A 19,170-nucleotide genomic window follows, 5' to 3' on the forward strand; every position below is an offset into this window, starting at 1 on the left:
CGCAATATACAGTGTCAATCTTAGACATTATTATTATTATTATTTTTCAGTGACAAATCTGCTGATAACCAATCAGAAGCAGGGATTTCTCTAGCTTGTAGCAAAATCTGTCATTTGTCACTAATGACATGTTTTTTTGTGAAATGGGGCCCAGTCTTAACCAAATAATTACCGACTAGTCTGGCGATTTGGACAAACCAACATCGCAGAGTTGATATTATTGGGGCTACTTTCTTGCCAAATTGAAGGCGAGTGAAGACGAATGATAAACCAAGCGTCAACACTAAACATGTAACTGTACAGTAGCGAGGTGCTTCTGCTTGTGCGTTGTTGTTGTCTAATTGTCTTATTTCGCAAAAATGATTAATGTTGATGCATCTCTTTCTGTAGCCTTTCTTTGCTGACTGATGATTAAAATATTTGACTCATGTCTTATAATAAAGAAATTATCAGGAACAACAACCATAAATTTATGTATTTTTTATTCATAAATATTTAGCTACCAAAATGTCTGTATGCACTAAATTACTTGTACTCATCTTCATATTATTATATTTGCTCTCTCAAACACCCCTATTTCAGGATTTTGGAACGTCCTTTGTGAGAATGGCATTGTGCCCAGGGCTCTCCTGGCTGGATTGCATCACTTCATGAATAGGGTGGACAGCCTCCTTTCGTCGGCAGTAGAGAGAGAAGTTGCAATAGCAGCTGCCCACTTGTACATCCTCCTGCTAGAGATACCAGGTAAAGGCCCATGCACAAGCAATAAAAAGATTTAAAGCCCGTCTGCACTAGTTTGCTCAGGAGGGATTAGACCACCCAGTGTGGTCACTGACAACCAGGTGGCTATCTCATCAACTCAGCTCTCAATTAACATAAGAAAAAGAGGATCATGGGGGACCAATGGGCACCGCTTAGGCATTGTTTTCTATATAGAGGGAGCAAATAGTACAGTGTGGCTTTAAGATTCTTGTTTCAGAAAGCGAGTTATCAATAACACTGCCTTTGTCTGTGACAAATTCATTCAAAGCTAATAAAATGCACTGGTATCAATAGTTTGTCTCTGTCAGTGCACAGGAAATACGTTTTGGTTATTCCCCCCAAAAAAGAAAAGAAAAGAGGAACAAAGAAATATTAATACAAAATGCACTATAATCACTTGTCAGAAAATGAACCACTTAACCAGTAACATCCCTGAATTTTGTTGCACAAATCAGGGCCCTGTTTCACAAAGCTTTTTTCAATCACAAATGACCAAAATCAGTGACAAATCTGCTGTTAACCAATCAGAAGCAAGGATTTCAGTAGCTTATAACAAAAACTGTCATTTGCCACTAATGACAAGTTTTTTGAAACACCCCCTCAGGTAGCGGAGCCTACCGTGTGCAGCAGCCGATGCTGTTCGAGGAAGCCCTGGACACCTTCAAACTATGGCCCAAGACTGAGACCAACAAACGGAAGCGTCCCGAACCGAGAGGGCACCAGAGCTCCCAACAGCAAGCGGGAAAGAAGTCCAGACGGCTCGTCTCCAGTCAGACGGCGTCCCAGAAGACAGGCGATGGTGGAGATGATGAGGAAGAGGAGGAGATGGAGGATGTGGTTTCCCTGACAATGCAAGAAGTGGATCGCATCCACAGGGCTATCTACCACACTATCAAGGTTTGTTTTATAACAATAATTGTCAGTTAACCAAACTTTATTAACTTTCATCTTCTTCTGTGATTTTCTTCGCAAGGGGATCATAAAAGAGTGTGTCAAGTTTTCAGGACGCATACATGTGATAACAACTGATGTGACCTTATTTTCCGCACCCCTCTAAATTACAGTTCAACAGGAGTTAAATTCGCTGCAGTTTTGGTGACAAAGTAACTTGTGAACCCAATCAGCTTGACTAAATAGTTGACGCTATGAGCCTTGCTTGATTTATGCAAAGTCATTGTGAACATCCATACTCCACAAAAGATGATGTCAACAAGCCAGTACCTAGTTTTTATGCCAACATCTTCAGATTTTCAGAGCTTTAGGTTATAAGGTTTCAGAGAGCTGTTACTACTCTGACCGGCACTAAAATACCAAATACATGTTATTGATATTACTGTTATCTATGGCTTATTATAAGCTTTCAGTTGATATATAGTTCATGTATTTTGTTTTTCACTTCCGTCAGGGTCTTTACTTATGTTGTAATATTTTGTTTAAAATAACAGGAGGTTGTTTTCTTGCTGAGAAATGTGCCTTTGAAGAGTTCTGAGGAGATCATTCAGCACGTCATGCAACGCTTGACTGAAGTCAGTCGCGTCCCAACAGAGCAGGGCTGGGATTGCCAGTTTGGGAACAAGAGGTAAACCAAGAATATATACAGTCAAACCTGTCTATAGTGACCGACCAAGGGAAACACAAAAAGTGGCCTTTGTAGACAGATGGTCTTTATAGAAAGTTGGTCACTAAAGCAGGTTTGACTGTAGATGATTAGGTCAAATGAAAATGATTTCTATATTTTGTCCCCTCATCGTTCCTTTTTGCAGCCTGCATCATTTTTCTCATGAATTGAATAAATAATATTTTAAGGACTATGAAAGAGTTTCATCAGGATGGTTGTAGTAATGATTTGAGGGTTCTTTTATCACATTCAAAAGGAAAATTTACCTGTATGTCTAGAGTTCAGACATCTTCCTCAGAGGTAAATTGGCAGACTGAAGTAAGCCGCCAATTTTCCAATCGCTGGTGGTCGTCGTTTTGGCTTTTACTGCTTCGTATATTTTTGAGGACATTGAGGCAAATGGCTCAACAAAATCATTTAATATTATGTATTTTCCCTTTGCATTTTGGAATAAAAAAATGAGCACAGTTTATGTCTGATGAAAATAAAGAGATCCGTACGGTATAACCAGGAAGTTTCCTGTCCATCAAACTTTGGCAAAATTTGCTAGTGCTTATGGGCCCTGTTTCATAAAACTTGTTAATATTGGCAAGTTACAATAACTGTTCAATATAAGCTACTGAAATCTTTGCATTTGATTGGCCAAGTGCAAATTTGTTATATCAATTTAAAAATAAGAAGTTTCATGAAATACGGTACAGATTCATAACTGTGTCTAGCCGAATCACAACATATAGAACACTGAATTTGAAAGTTGGCAGAAGTGTTGCGCTGAGATAATGGCTGTATGTCCAAAATTGGAAAGTAGAATGACACAGAATTGTATAGGTTTAAAGTAGCATTGCCTCACCGTTAAAATCTCCCCCCCCCCCCCCCCCCCATTTAGTTACAGATTTGCCAATTGGATCAATCCTAAAGCTAATTTTTGTTGGGGTATTTTGTCGGTTTGTTTTGATTTATGTCTTGCAATGATCTTTATTTTTCTGCACAGTTCTTTTGAGAATGTCCACAGCATCAGTCACCTGGCGTACCTTGGTCTTGAGGCGCTGTGCTCCGGATCTCATGGAGAGACATCTCATATGCTACGACAGGTCAGTTTACCTGCCCTCTGTTATGCTATTGTTGGTAAAATTATTGTGCCATATCCGTTCTTGAAGACACGTAGGAATGGGCTTTCATGGCGAACGTGACACAGTTCGGGTGTTGGCAATCACCAGGATTAGCCTTCAGTTTTATGATCATCAGGCCTTATGTAATGCTTCGCATTCCCCCATATGCTGAAGTCATTATCTTACATCTCACTCGGCCAGAAGGCTCTGCTAAGGCCTGTTTTCATCAGACCGAAGTTGCAAAATAACCGGCTATATTCAGACTCAAAAGTGCGCTTCACCAGACCCATACGCTCATCGCAAATTAGCCCGCTATTTCCCAAAGAGCGGATTATTTTGGAAACAAGACCAGAATTCCAAGGGATATTTTCTTGTTGGATGTGTGTGTATCCCTCTCTTTCTCTCTCTTTTTCCTTCTCTATTTCTCTCTGTCTGTGTGTGTCTCCCTCTCTTTGTTTGCATCTACATGATTATATGATATATTTTTATTTGTCCTTATGGAATTCCTTTCTCCTCTTGTGCTATAGGTATTCAAGCATCTCCTTCCTAACATCCTCATGCTCATAGGGGAGAATCAATCCGTTGCCTCGACATCCATACCAAAACACATTCAACAGATGAAGGATCATGCAGAGGCATTTGCCAGGTAACTATTGATACTGATAGTGGTGGTGATGGTGATGGTGATGGTGGTGGTGGTGGTGGTGATGATGGTGGTGATGGTGATGATGGTGGTGGTGGTGATGATGGTAGTGGTGATGAGGATGGTGGTGGTGATGATGGTGGTGGTGATGGTGATGATGGTGTTGGTGGTGGTGATGGTGGTTGTGATGATGGCGGTGCTGATGAGGATGGTGATGGTGGTGATGGTGATGGTGGTGATGATGATGATGATGATGGTGGTGGTGGTGGTGGTAGTAGTGATGTTGGTGTTGGCGGTGGTGGTGATGAGGATGAAGGTGGTGATGATAAGGATGGTGGTGGTGATGATGATGATGATGATGCTAGTCGTGATGATGATGGTGGTGTTGGTGGCGATGTTGATGTATGGCAGTTATGATGATGATGACGATTACGAAGATGATGATGGGGAGGAGGATATGATAGTGGTGCTGATGATGATGGTGATAATTTTAATAGAAATGCTGATAATAATGTTGATATATGATTACCATGATGATTGATCAAAGTGATGAGGAAAGTAAAGAATTTCCCGGTACCAGATTTTGTGTGCAGTCCCACTAACAGTAATTTGTGTTTGTTTTCAGCCATATGTACAAGGAGGTTGGGGAGAAAGCTCTGCCGTTCATGCGTGTCCTTCTTCAGCACATGTGTGTCAAGGTGCCGGACAAGGTGGAGTACCGTTCGCGAGTCTCGCACACCATTGCACGCATCCTCGCTGAAATGCCAGCCGAAACGGAAGCGAGCTTCGTCAAGTGGCTCTTCCTGTACTCCAAAAATGCCAAGGTAGGCAGGAATAAACTTGAAAAGTCATGAAATGTAAAGTAATGGACCACCCAAAAAAGAGAAAAATAAGGATCATCACTTTTTAAACATTTAGATACCTGACATTACCCCTTAATTACCTGGTGAACTTTCCTTGAGAGGCAAAATGATATAATTATTACAGAGGGTTCTAGGACAATTCTCCCCTGGACAATCACCCCTGGCCAATTACCAGAGGGACAATTACCCCCCTAAGGACAATTACCCCCCCCCCCCCCCCCCCCCCCCCCCCCGGAAAACCCTTTGGGGGTAATATTCCAGGGGGTATTTGTCCTTTTGGGGTAGTTTCCGGGGGCTGATTGTCCAGGCAGTAATTGTCCTGATACGATTACAGAGAAATTTGTCCACTCCTTTGGAGCTTGTCATTTGAAGCCATAACATTTCTCCATGCAAATTCTTTACTGCCTTCTGTCTACTGTGAAATAAGAGACAACACATTTATATGCAAACTCCCTATTTCTGGTATAGTTATTGCTTTATAATTATGTGTCACTCTCTATCTCTTTCTCTCTCTCTCTCTCTCTCTTAATCTCTCTCTCTCCCTCTCTCTCTCTCTCTCTTTCTTTCTCTCTCACTCTCTCTTTCTCTCTCTCTCTTTCTCTTTCTCTCTCTTCTCTATCTCTCTCTATCTCTATCTCTCTCTTGCTATGTATATCTCTTTCTCTCTATCTCTCTCTCTCTATCTCTATCTCTCTCTCTCTCTCTCTCTTTCTTTGTATCACCCTCAGATCGGCTATCGTGTCTTTGCCCTTGAGGTAGTAGGTGCCCTACTGGAGAGACCAGAGAGGCATTCCACAGGTAGGGATCTTATTTTGCTTCTCTCTCTAAAGCAAATTTGATACAGAAACACCATAACTTTATGTCCTTTGCTTGTTGGTGTTTATTTGTTAGTTCGTTAGTTTTTTTCTTTTTTTTTGTTATTGTTATTTTTATTCATGTGTTTGCTCTTTTTTTTATTGTATATGTTTATGTTTGTTTGTTTGTTTGTTTTTTTCATGGGTGGGGGGGGGGGAATGGTTGAACCCAGTTGTCTCATTCAACGCTTTATAACAGAAACAACAATCTCCCCTTTGTATTAATCATGGGATAAATATACCAAAGGCTTTAAACATATTTATCTCTTTCCAGTGTAAGCATCAGTGCTTAAAGAGTTGTCAACGAGCTCATCAAGACCAGAAATTTGTAATTCTGCAAAGCCATTGTTTTGCACAAAGCAATCCTTCCTTCAACCAGTGATGATTGTTTTGTGCAAAACAGACCGGTTTACTATCATACACATATTCAAATTGTATGCATACTTTTTAAACAAAGGCAAGAAACAAGTAATGTATGCAGACTGGATTCCAAGTATTGTAGTTTATCAATCAATAACTTGTTAATGGAATAACTCCTCACTAGGTCCCCAGGAAAGGAACATCCATGATTTAAAATGTGTTAGAAAAACAGTATAATGCGTGTGTGGCAAACGTGCTACCGTCCAGAGAAGTGAAGGAAGCAACCGTATGTGTTAATTCCATTTGTTTTAGGTGAGGCTAATCAGCAGCAGTTCTTATCTCATCGCTTCTTGCTGGACATCATGGTCTCCCGCTGCTCCGACAAGGCTCCTACGTAAGTATCCATTTTCATAGACACTGAATTTATATTGAGCAGAGCTGTTTATCACCCTTGTAATTCACCTTTTGGGATTGAAAATATTAGAGTAAGAATGATTTGAAAGTTCTTGTATCACATCCAAAAGGAGTATTTATTATTACAACCATCCTAATAAAACTCTTTCTTAAACTAGAGTATGAATGTTTTGTTCAAGATTTTAACTCGTTTTTCACCGGTTGTCTAAATCAAAACCTTTCTTTTTACTTATAGTACCTCATAAGATACTATAAGGATTTATTTATTTTTATATGAAATACTTGAGATGTGTGGATACATTTCATTTTTACATTTCCACTCTGAACCCTCTGAATGTTGAGTCTTTATGTAATGAGAAATATAAGTTTTTAGAATTCTAGTCTTTAAATTTCTTAATTTCCTTTTGGTAGCTACGCATACATGCAAGTATAACTCTCGATGCATCTTAGTCTTTGAAAATCGACAATACATGACAAGAGAAGAGGTACAGTAGGAAGAGAGATAACCTTCAGCCATAAAAACATTAATTTATAAGATTTCATTCATATTGTCCCCCCCCCCCTCCCCCCTCCCTCTCACCCTTTATCCAGGGTGCGAGCCAAGGCCCTGAGCTGTCTTGCCCAGTTTACTGCCCTCGCTGGTAACCAGACGTCCAACCCCCTCTCTGATATCCTAGCTGCCCCTACGGCCAAGACAGGGGCTACTCCTGTACTGGTCCTAGAGCAAGTGATCAAGGTATGCAAATTTTGTTATTCCATAATTCCACAATTTTTTGTTGATTGTCTTTCTACTTTGTATTTAAAAATGACCAAATTAACATGTCAAATTTACTGAATCCATGTTACTGCTTCTGCTACTAAAGGTACTATGTCCCTTTTGCAGCCAACCTCAAATTCTGTAGAACATTGCAGGAATTATGAATATGTCATGTATGTCCTATCTGTGAAATTTAAACGTTAGCAGTGTCCTCATATTCAAATTATGCAAGGAAACCCGTTTACTTGCTAGACTTCACTGTCAGACACTATTGAGTGACTGACTGGCTTTTTTCTTCTTTGGTAATAACATACATGAAAAGAGTTGTAAAGGGTACATGAGCATTTGTCTACATCAATAACCCACTTCTTGTGATGGCCAAGATTAAACTGATTGAATCTTTGCGCAGCATAAAACGTATGACCATTCGATACAATTGTCTGAAAATCAAGACTATTACTTTTGGGCTCTATAGCCCTAAAGTCGATTTAACAACTAATAGTCGTTATTTTCCCACTTGAAAACATTTTCAAGCCCCACCTTTTTTTAGGGAAGTTCTAAATTAGTATTATCTTTCAAATGCAGTTTGAATTTAACTTTTTCATTTTTTTGGCCTACAAATGGGACATAGTTCCTGACATGAAATTATAAACCCCCAAACTGGTCCTAGAACAAGCGATCAAGGTATGCAGATTTCATAATTCAACATCAAAGAAAAATTCTTGAGTTTTTTTTAAATTTATATGTATTTGAGTTGAAATGTGAAATATACAAGTAATCTGTTTATCTTGTGTTCAAAGATTCATATTCAATGATAATTGCTACAAAATTAACAAATCTTTCACTTTAACCTTTCAATTAATTAAATAAATTCATATAATTTGATTCACTGTCTTATAACCTGATAAACGAATTGCATTTGGTCATGCAGGAAGCAACCGCTCAGTCCACCAAAGATAATGCACCCGCAGAGCATGCTGGGATTGAAGCAATGGATTGTGGTCCATCAGCAAATGAAGAGGGGTTGTCCCAATCTAAAGAGGTTTCCATAGAGGAGGAGCAAGCAGAGAATAAACGTCCCTCCGAGCTTAAGAAGGGTGCCACCCCCGGGAACTTATTGGGAGGTTCCCCTGCTCTGCTGTTTGGAGATGAGAGTGCAGTAGGTAAGTGACATTTCCATCTTGTATCCTTCCCTTTTTTCACAAAATCTTCCTTCTGTACATGATTGTTTGTTTTATTATTCTTATGATTGTTGTTATTATTAATATTAATATTATTATTAATATCATTGTTGTCGTTGTTATTGTTAGTATTGTTATTATCATTATTATTATTATCTTATTTGCATTGTTTTGTTAATTTCCTTCTAGTTACTTGCGTACAGTGTATCAATGTTCTCTGTTTCATTGTTCTCATCACTTTGTACTACTCAATGGTCGTTTACCATCAAACCTTTTATATTTAGATGCTGCTTGTAAGTGTCGGCTTGCATGGTGATGTAGATATACAGTAGGCTTGCGGGTGCACCATGTGAGAGAGAGAGAGAGAGAGGATTGAGGAGTCCTGAAAAGGACTCTGACTCAGTAATCTTTCATGGGGGTGTGTAGTCCTGAAAAGGACTGTTTGTCATCTTTTTTAGCTTAAAGTTCTAAGGAGAACTATAGCGCTTGGAGAGGATGAGTGGCTCGACATTTCAAACAGGTTGACTATCCGTCAAATGTTTACTTTGTTTCACTGTAAATCTCTCTCAAGGTTTTGTTGGTAGTAGTGGGCTGCTGAACTGCTTGAAGGAACGGATCTGTGACGATAAAGTAGGAGTCCGCAAGGCTGCTTTGCAGGTCAGTTTTCTTGAAAATTATTCTACCACCTATATCATTTACAATATGGCCCTTGAATTTGTATTGTGATAACTTTGACCATTATTATCATTGCCATTAATTAGCTAATGGAATACAGACTCCATTTAATATTGGAAATACATGTACACAAGACATTATGTACATAAGATATTATGTACGCAAGATATTATGTACACAATATATTATGTACACAAGATATTATGTAGCAGGGAGAGGCGATGTTGCTCTATTTTCTTCTCCTTTCTCTCTCTCTCTCTCTATTGTATCTTCTTTTTCTCTAGATCTGTTTTACCTTATCTATGTGTCTCTACGTCTTAATGATCATGGTCTCTATCCCTTTCTATCTCTTACTGTTTCTCTGTCTCTGCGTCAAACTCACTATGAGCCCCATTTCATGAAACTTCTAATCGATAGATTCAATAGATTCAATAACAAATTCTAAAATTCTATGAGAAATTTGCTCTCAGCCAATCAAATGCCTTGACAACAGTAGCTTATAACAGTTATCGTAACTTGTAATTGATAATAAGTATTATGAAACAGGGTGTTTCCCCTTTCCTGACTTGTTATCTTCCATTCCCTCATTTACTCTCGCTCACCTCATCTCTGTTAACTATTTCCTATGATGCAGGCTCTTGAGAACATCTTCAAGCTTCAGTGCATGAACTTTGACCTCCAGCTGCTGGAGATACTCCGGGAGCGTTGCCGTGACACTGCCCTCTCTGTCCGCAAGCAGGCGCTAGACTCCCTCACCAGCCTCCTCAAGGAAAGCACCACTGACGAAAGGGTCCAAAGGTACAACTCCTAAATATCTCCTTACTTTAAAGCCCAACTACACTACTTATAGCTACTTGCGCCCTCTATATAGATAACGATGCCTAATCAGTGACCATTGGTCCCCCATGATCCCCTTTTTTTTACGTTAATTGCAGGCCTGATAAAAACCCGATATAAATTGGTTTCTTGATTTTTTTTTTAAATTTAAAAAAATTTCCCAATTTTTTTTTCTTTTTCCCTATTTTATCCTGATTTTCCCGATTCCCTTCTTATTTTCTCTATTCTTCCCTATTTTGCCCTTAATTTTTCAAAATTTTCCCAATTTTCTTACTCGAAAGGGGGGAATGTTGTTAGATGCCATTTTTCCCACGAATCCTCTTGGGGTGGTGGAGGGGAAAACAAAAAACCTATTTTTTTTTTAGTGCTCACTATCACCCCTGTAAATGAAAGCTGATTTGATGAGATAACCACCTGTCAGTGACCTTCCAGGAGGTCTTATCAAACTAGTACAGGTGGGCTTTAACACTCTATAGGATTGTCTTTAGCTACCTGTCTGATTCTTAACTGCTTGTATGAAAGAGGCATAGCAGTGGGCTCTCATGGGGAAATTTGTCACCTTTAAGGTGATTACCTGATAACAAGTGTTGTCAATCAACAGGATTAGCCTCCAGTTTCATGACCAACAGGCCTTATGTAATGCTCTGCATTTTCCACCCATTGCCCAATATGGTTAAGTCATTATCTACATTTCCCTCATCCACAGACTCTCTGAGAGACTAGGGGGTATTTCTTGATAGGTCCATGTGTTTGGTGTACATCCATTACTGGTATTTCCACCAAGTCTGGTGTCAGCCAATTATGAAACATGAAAACTGATGACCATCTCCCTCTATATTTGACGGAAAAAAATTCTCTTGTTTCTCTAAGATCAAGGCCCTGTAATTTACAATCAACTTACAGTCATTCCTGACGATGCATCGTCGACCTATTCAAAACCTCGAGCCCCTCCTACTACCCATATCCTCTCCAACCGGCGCTATAGTTCTCTTTAGATTCATAAGCACAAGAAAAATTACCAACAGTCCATTTCAGGACTCCCCAATCCTCACCCCCCCCCCCCCCTTCTTTCACATGGTGCAACCATAACCCTAAGTACTGTATAATTTACAGTTAATCGTAGAAACCTGTTCTCCAATTATGCTGACCTTAAATCTTCCTCCCTTTTTACAATACCTCCAGTTCCTGCAAAATCTTAATTTCGATACGACCCAACAATGCACAGTCCCATAGCTTCATGACCATTGTCGGATACACAAAAACAAAAAACCGCTTGGTCCCATTTATGCATATCTCTGTTCCTGGCTCATGCCTTAATTTCATGTTATTAATAAGTTAAGATTTTTTGTCTCATATGTATGTAAATATTTGGATTTGAAAATTAAAAAATGCTTGGTCCCAGATATGCATATCCCTGTTGCTTGCTCATGCCTCATTTCATGTCATTGATACTTAATACAGAGTGTGGCTGCAAGGTATTCTGCCTGCAGTATCCGATCGAGAATCGTCGGTCTCCGAGAAATGCCTCCAGCTCCTGCAAGATCTCGTCTTGGACGGTGTGTGCAGGAAAGGAGTTACAGAGACAAAGAAACAGCTGGCGTGGAGTCTACTATGCCGGCTCATGGAACCCGACCTGTGCGACCTCAGGTTTGTAGTCATGTGACCTCATGATGCTCCCATTTTGTTTACTTCCATTAGAAGGTGTCTATGTAATATGGGGTGATCCATCATTTGCTTGCTTTTACATTGTGACCTTGCAGTAAAAGTCACATGTGTTGTGCAATCATGATTGGCTCTTTTGAAGAAAAAAAATCCTCATCAAAGTTTTCACTATAATTTAAAGCAGGAGGGGGGGGGGTATACATGTAAATGCACACTCACAAAAGTAAACAACACTTACGCTGAATGTTAAGACTACAAATATATGATATCTGTGAAACAATTATATAATGTTTTCCAACCTTTTTGTTTTATCATGGTATATTTGCAGCGATTTCATTATCTTTTCCTTATCACAGTTTTTTTTTGAGGTAATCTAAAGTTGGGAAAAATATTAACGCACTCTCACAAAATAAAAATAAAAAACCTGTTGAATCTTCAAACTACAATTAAATGATATCTGCGAAACAAATACAACGTAACCTGCATATAAAGACTACTAGAGGGAAACTTAAAAAGTGGTCTTGATAGACGGATGGTCCTTATACACAGGTTTCTTCAATACAGGTTTCAACGAGAAACCACTTTCAAGGGAACCAAAAACTGTAGTCTTTCTATACAGGTGGTCACTAAAGCAGGTTTGACTGTATCTTATCTTTTCCAACCTCCCTTTGTTTTATCAGGGTGTATTTCCAGCGGGTGTGCCAGCTATGGTCCAGACAAAAGTTACTCACTCCGGCCCTAGTGAAAGGTTTAGCAGAGCATACGCAGGGAGATAACACTGTGGTAAGATGCGGATGATGATAGTAGATTGCTGTCATAACTTCTTATACAATTTTTGTTAATCTTTGAACTTGTCTGCCAATGAAGCATAGCTTATTCTATTGTCTATATTTCTCATTCCCCCTGTCTCTCTCTTGATTTGTGTCTGTCTATGTCTCTTTTTCTCTCTCAGTCTATTTCTGTGTCTCTCTTTCTCCCTTGCTCTCTGTCTCTCTGTTTAAGATGCATAGTTGTGGGCTCTTATTAGGAATTTGACACCATTCAGGTAGTTACCCAATAACAGGTTATGTCATTCATCAGGATTAGCCTTTGGTTGTATGTCCAACAGGCCTTGCGTCACAGTATATAAGCCCAGTCTTAATCGTTTAATGCACATCGTAGTGTACATCTTAATATCCTTGCCATTTGAACCTACATGTATTTCATCGCGTCTTAATTTTGTATGCGCCAGAGATACGCATATATGCGCATCTCAGCCGTTCATATTTACTGTTAGCCGTGGGTTATCACTTTTTCTTTCTATATTATATCTCTGTACTTGGCTGTCTTACCGATATTTCAAGTCCTCTTCATTCTTACCACTCTTTAAAATCACTTTTGAAATGATAAATATTAAACCATATTTCTGTCCCTCTCTTTTCAAGGCTGCCTGGATGTTCCTCGCCCAAGTCTCCCACTTCTGCCCCCACCTGGACAAGACCCTGGTCCTTGCGACCTGGCATGACCTGACCTCTGACCTCACCAACAGGTCAGTGAATTGTACAGGTCAAGGGTCATCAAACTCTGAGATCTTGACCAGTGTTCTATCGGTCATCGGGGGTCTGGCAAGTCATCTGACGGAGGATGAGAGGAAGGCTCTGGTGCAGGAGATTGTCAAGCGTCTTGTGGCCGTGATGGACACGCCTAACATCATGGGAGCGATGGTTGAAACTCTGTATAAGGTGAGCTAATGAATGCCAGAATGGAAGTGATGATGATGATGATGATGGTAGTGGTGGTGATGAGGATGGTAATGAGGATGAGGATAATGGAGATGAGGATGATGGAGATGAGGATGATGGAGATGGGAAGATGATGGAGATGAGGATGATGGATGATGAGGATGGTGATGATGAAGATGAGGATGGTGATGATGATGGTGATGATGAGGATGATGATGATGATGATGATGATGAAGATGAGGATGGTGATGATGGTGATGATGAGGATGATGATGATGATGATGATGATGATGATGATGATGATGATGATGATTGTGACTGTCTGTGAGGCGAAACGCTGAATAATTACAACGACTCAGGTTTTTACGGGAGTGTCAGTTTATTTTAGAGTCATAACCATCGAGGGGAATGCAACTCTGTCTTTGATGAACGAATCTTTTATCTTTACTCCTTCAACTGCTTTATTCCGTTCTTCTTCCCTTCACTCCGTGAAAACTGTACATGATAAAGCATAACAGGAATGCATAATAAGTATGTGTTCATGAATATAAGTTCCACAATATTAAAGCAGATATAGCATTCTACTAAATCAAAGACATTGTCTGAATTATAACTCCTTTTCATGTTTGCTTGTAAATCTTATATAAGTCAGACACTGTCTTGACAAATCTATCTGAACTTTATGTAGAATGTCACAGCTAACACACAATTAAACTTATATCATCTCTATCATGTCTAAACCAGATTTAACACGGTTTCAACACGGTTTCACAGCTAACACACAATTAAACTTATATCATCTCTATCATGTCTAAACCAGATTTAACACGGTTTCAACTAAAAATGTAACCATATTTAACGAGCTTGAATGACTTTATCATAGTCAAGGAATACAATAACAAAGTCATGACCTTGACCTGTCATTCACACAAGTATGCTCACATTCCTCATCCCTTTTCATCATAGAATGTCTTATTCTGCATCATATATTGTACTTGACTATACTTCTTTCAACTTTAAGTAAAACTAAACATCAATTATAGATGTAATGACATATTACATGTGCAATAGATATCTCTAGTCTATCATATGTGTGGGTACACAGTATACACATGTTATACATTTGCCATACAAATTACTGTGCTACTGTGTAAGTTTCATACAATGTAAACATCTTAAAAACTACCTTTTTGACATTCATTTTCATAATGCTCAAATATGTGGTTTAACTAACCTCTGTGCCTCCATAATACTGTAGAAACAGCTCTCAGGAACAAAGGATGCTCCAGAAACCCACAGATTTTCCTCACAAAACAGAAATCATGTTGCAAACATGATCATTTCAAATCAGCCAACAACAGGTGGCGCCAAACAAGTTTCTGACCTTCAAACTAGAAAAACTTTAAATAAGAACTGTCAAAATAATCTTTGACCAAGCGCCCTCTGTAGTTCTATTATTGCAATGTCAAGTTAAATCAATAAATATTAAATAAAATGACTTTAACTGGCAAATACAAAATTACAACTTTCACAATGATGATGATGATGATGATGATGATGATGGTGATGATGAGGATGGTGATGATGAGGATGATGAGGATGAGGATGATGAGGATGAGGATGATGAGGATGGTGATGATGATGATGGTGATGATGAGGATGGTGATGATGATGATGATGATGCAGATGAGGATGGTGATGATGGTGGTGATGATGAGGATGATGATGATGATGATGATGATGATGATGATGGTGATGATGAGGATGGTGATGATGAGGATGATGAGGATGAGGATGATGAGGATGAGGATGATGAGGATGGTGATGATGATGATGGTGGTGATGATGAGGATGATCTTGCAACTGTTGTTGAGAACGGAACTACCTCATCTCAGACAAGATCCTAGTCCTACCTCTCTTGTCTCGCTGTTTCAATATTTATTTTGTGCCGTGCCTGTGTTGGCGAGAACGAGACCACCAACCCACTCTTGGACCAAGCCAGGGACAAAATCCTTCAAGTTTTTGAGAACGGAACTGCCTAGTCCTACACGTACCTCTCTTGTCTCGCTGTTTTAATATTTGTTGTGTCCTTGTTGTGTGTAGTTGTGCCGTGCCTGTGTTGGCGAGAACGAGACCACCAACCCGCTCTTGGACCAAGCCTGCGACAAGATCCTGCAAGCCTGCGACTCCTACCTCTCACAGATCCTTCTCACTGAGGATGCGCCCAAGCCGGACGACGCGACAGAGGAGATGCTCATTGCCCGCATCTTCCTGCTGGGCGAGATAGCCCAGCTCTGCCCCTACAGGATGCCACGGAGGGTCTTCACGCTAGTCCAGTCCCTACTCGCAGGACCAGGAGCTATTTCGGAAGGTATGAATATTTGTCTGTAACCTAAAACACATTTTAAAGGTATAGGAGGGTCTTCACACTAGTCCAGTCCCTCCTCGCAGGACCAGGAGCTGTTTCGGAAAACAGAATGGAAAATATTAGGTCAAATCTTTGCAAATTAGGGAAACGAGTTTACTCCTCTTTCTGAATTAAGAGTCACTCTTCATGTATAGGGGTAGCACTTTAACCCATTGCCTACTGGAATTTGGTGGCACCTGTATTAAGCCTATGGCAATGAATCAACAAGGTAATCAACAAGGTAACATTACTTCATACCTTCCTCCAAACTTCAGGCTCTGAGCACCCCAGCTCTCAGGGTCTCACCCAGTTCTCCCAGCAGCCGCTCTCCCAGTTCCGCACCAACGGCTCGCCCGTGTCCATGGCCGTGCGAGCCCACGGGTTCGTGACCCTGGGGAAGCTCTGCCTCCATCACGAGGGCCTCGCCAAGCAGTGCATCGCCGCCCTCGCTCGGGAGCTGGAGATAGCGGAGGACGCGGCCGTCAGGAACAACGTGGCCCTGGTCATGTGTGATCTCTGTATCAGGTAGGTTGGAATATTCTAAGGCCTAAACAAAAAATGTTGTTTTGCCCTTTAGGTGCCAAAACATGACCACGAACATGGCAATACAGCATCTTTTTTCTTTTTTAGGCCTAATTGATCAATTGAATTGGATTGTATTGAATATATTTGCAGCACATCACAATGATGATGGTATAAGAACTATCATGCAATGCAAAGAATAGTAGTGATACCTGAATACACAAAGGAAGAGTGATGTTGATGGAACAGTGATGGCCTTTAAAAACATATTTAGACATAGATCTGCATACTATTCAATGTTCAAGATATACACATGACCAAAATGTATGTCTTATGTGTATTAAGGTGAAGTTGTTTATAGAAAATAGAAGCCAGCACAACTGCTAGTTGAGCTGATGAGCTAATGAGGTGTACCATTACAGTACTATTGATTTTGACCCTAGAACCTTTGACCCTTTGACTAAGCATTGACGTTTGATTCCTATCTAGGTACCCTAACCTGGTCGATCGCTACGTGCCTAACCTAGCCGCCTGCCTGAGAGACAAGGATAAGCTAGTCAGGAAACAGACACTCACTCAGCTCACCCAGCTAGTTCTGGTAAGCAAAGCCTTATATACAAGTATTTGTTTGTCCATTCTCTTTGCTTCAAGGGGAAGTTCACCCTGATATAAAGTTGGTTTTAATAAAATACGAAAATTGAGAGGATCAGGTCAGTAAAAGTTTGAGCAAAATCGATCAAAATAGGAAAGTTATGAATTTTTAAGTTGCAATCAATCAATCACAAATTGGCAACATCTTGCAAGCTCCTCTCCAATTTTCTCTGTACATGAAGTTTCATTTTCTTCCTTATTGATGGCGGAATAGGGTTTTATCTATACAGGGGTTGAATGGGAACATATTTGCAATAGTTGTATTCAGGGTGCATGTGTGATTAAAATTTATCTGGAGGGAAAATAAACAAATTCTTATTTTTATTTTTGTAATTCTTTATTTCTTTGTAAGCAAGTCCAAGATATATGGGCATTTGCTGTCCCTAAATTAGCAAGAATAAAGATAACTAAACAAGAAACATCAGTGCGAGTGACCTTCTGCTGACACTCATTATTTTCTGTTTATCAGGAGGACTATGTCAAGTGGAGAGGACCGCTTTTCTACCGTTTTGTGTCTGTCATTGTGGATGAGGTGGATACTGTAAGAGACTTTGGTAAGATTTATATATATCTGTCATAAACTTCTCATTCCAATTTTTGTTCTGCACTTGTCAATATTACATTCATATTTCTTGATATTGTTATCTGTTATGATATTCCATCTTTTATCTTTGTATATATTGTCATGACAGGATTCCCAACTTGATTCCCAATCCTTTTAGGCAACTCCCCTGTATATTACATGTGTAATGAAGTAAAACTTAGTGACAAATATGCACTTTTTTGTATTTTTTTCCCTCCAGCTGAGTATTGTTTGGTTGAGCTCCTTCTGAAACGCCATCCCGGTATGCTGGTGCAGCAGTTCGTTGAGAGCATTTTCCATTTCAACAATTATCAAAAGCATGCAGGTAATTTTAAGTGCTAACCTGTATTCTATTCATTCTGTGAAACTCCATGCAAGTACTGCAGTCAGGTTTAAAGTTTTACACCAAAGTAGATCTTGGTGTAACTTTCTTTCTTAAACTGAATTTTAGACAAAGCATAAACCCATTTAGTAGAATAAAAGATGGCCTCTGCCCCCCCCCCCTCAAAAATAATATTTTCAATCAATTTTTGACATCTAATAACAAAACTAGAATTTTCAATGGCATGAAAAACTGTAACTAACTATTTGGCTAAGATGCCTGTTTTGTAGTTTTAAGATGATATTATATTTTATATTGCTGCTTTTACTCTGTTAATTTTTCAGAAAAAACAATAAAAACAGAAAGAGAAAAAAAAAAAAAAAAAAAAACTATTTGGCTAAGAAAAATTGGCAACTTGGTAATGAGTCTGTGATGACATTCTCTGTCATTACTCTGTTGTTTTGTTCTCTCATTCTTTTGAGAGAGTCTTTCATTGCAGCAATTATCAAAAGCATGCAGGTGATATTATGCCCCTCCCTTTAATATGCTATGTAAAAAATCAAATTATGATATTAAACTTCTTGATCAATATTCAAAATCCAGACATTTTCAAGGCTCGTGTGCAACAGCATTTTCATGCACATACCCAATCTGACTTGTTTCAATCCACTAGGAGTGTTGAGCCGTCTTATTTAAGATTCAGATTCTTCACTATAAGACTATTTTCTTAAAAGCCACAATTTATTACTGCCAGTTTTCTTCGATCCGTAGTACCTTGCACGTAGTCATGACTGTGTCTTGCTCTTTCTTACAGTCTTCAATCAGTTCACCCAGTCCGACCGAGAGAGGGAGCTCTTTAGTCTTGAGGGGCGTGAGAACTCTGATAAGAGGATGACCATTTTCAAGTTCATGCTCAAACACATGACAGACGAACATCGCTTCAAACTCACCGCCAAGCTCGTACAGGAGGTAAGCATTCTGATCTGATCCGTATTGTACTCTCTCTCTAAGTGCCATATCCATTGACTTTGGCGACATGCGGTTCCAAAGCCCTCTGCTCCTAGCCTTCTTTATTAGCACCACTCCCAGTTCTTTCACTCCTCTCTCTTCTAATTATTTCTGCAGACTGTCCATCCAAAGTATCCTTCTGGGTCTGAGATCACATTTAACAAAGGAATATAACTATGCTACATTTATTATACAAAAGTTTTACATCCTTTTGCAATGCA

The 19,170-nt window shown here is 39.5% G+C and overlaps 1 protein-coding gene and 1 long non-coding RNA gene across 3 annotated transcripts in view; one reads left to right on the forward strand and one right to left on the reverse strand.

The window, feature by feature from the left end:
• The window catches only part of LOC115918881 (condensin-2 complex subunit D3-like), a 28,734-nt gene that overhangs the window by 1,508 nt on the left and 8,056 nt on the right, over window positions 1-19,170 (forward strand). For both annotated transcript variants that reach the window (XM_030993180.1, XM_030993179.1), the window contains exons 3-23: window positions 583-744; window positions 1,367-1,659; window positions 2,208-2,341; window positions 3,372-3,471; window positions 4,017-4,135; window positions 4,758-4,956; window positions 5,724-5,793; window positions 6,522-6,603; window positions 7,215-7,359; window positions 8,312-8,543; window positions 9,133-9,218; window positions 9,871-10,034; window positions 11,535-11,720; window positions 12,416-12,518; window positions 13,160-13,456; window positions 15,560-15,827; window positions 16,139-16,388; window positions 16,875-16,983; window positions 17,506-17,590; window positions 17,840-17,944; window positions 18,756-18,910. In XM_030993180.1, coding sequence (XP_030849040.1) covers window positions 583-744; window positions 1,367-1,659; window positions 2,208-2,341; window positions 3,372-3,471; window positions 4,017-4,135; window positions 4,758-4,956; window positions 5,724-5,793; window positions 6,522-6,603; window positions 7,215-7,359; window positions 8,312-8,543; window positions 9,133-9,218; window positions 9,871-10,034; window positions 11,535-11,720; window positions 12,416-12,518; window positions 13,160-13,456; window positions 15,560-15,827; window positions 16,139-16,388; window positions 16,875-16,983; window positions 17,506-17,590; window positions 17,840-17,944; window positions 18,756-18,910 — 3,344 coding nt within the window. The remainder of the gene's footprint in view (window positions 1-582; window positions 745-1,366; window positions 1,660-2,207; window positions 2,342-3,371; window positions 3,472-4,016; window positions 4,136-4,757; window positions 4,957-5,723; window positions 5,794-6,521; window positions 6,604-7,214; window positions 7,360-8,311; window positions 8,544-9,132; window positions 9,219-9,870; window positions 10,035-11,534; window positions 11,721-12,415; window positions 12,519-13,159; window positions 13,457-15,559; window positions 15,828-16,138; window positions 16,389-16,874; window positions 16,984-17,505; window positions 17,591-17,839; window positions 17,945-18,755; window positions 18,911-19,170) is intronic.
• On the reverse strand, window positions 13,817-14,983 carry LOC115927385. The gene is made up of 2 exons (XR_004065604.1): window positions 14,691-14,983; window positions 13,817-13,951 (listed from the first exon to the last, which is right to left on the reverse strand). It is a non-coding gene; the product is annotated as an uncharacterized LOC115927385 (long non-coding RNA).

This window comes from Strongylocentrotus purpuratus, unplaced genomic scaffold (assembly GCF_000002235.5).
Source record: "Strongylocentrotus purpuratus isolate Spur 01 unplaced genomic scaffold, Spur_5.0 spur5_scaffold_20, whole genome shotgun sequence".
NCBI classification, from domain to species: Eukaryota; Metazoa; Echinodermata; class Echinoidea; order Camarodonta; family Strongylocentrotidae; genus Strongylocentrotus; species Strongylocentrotus purpuratus.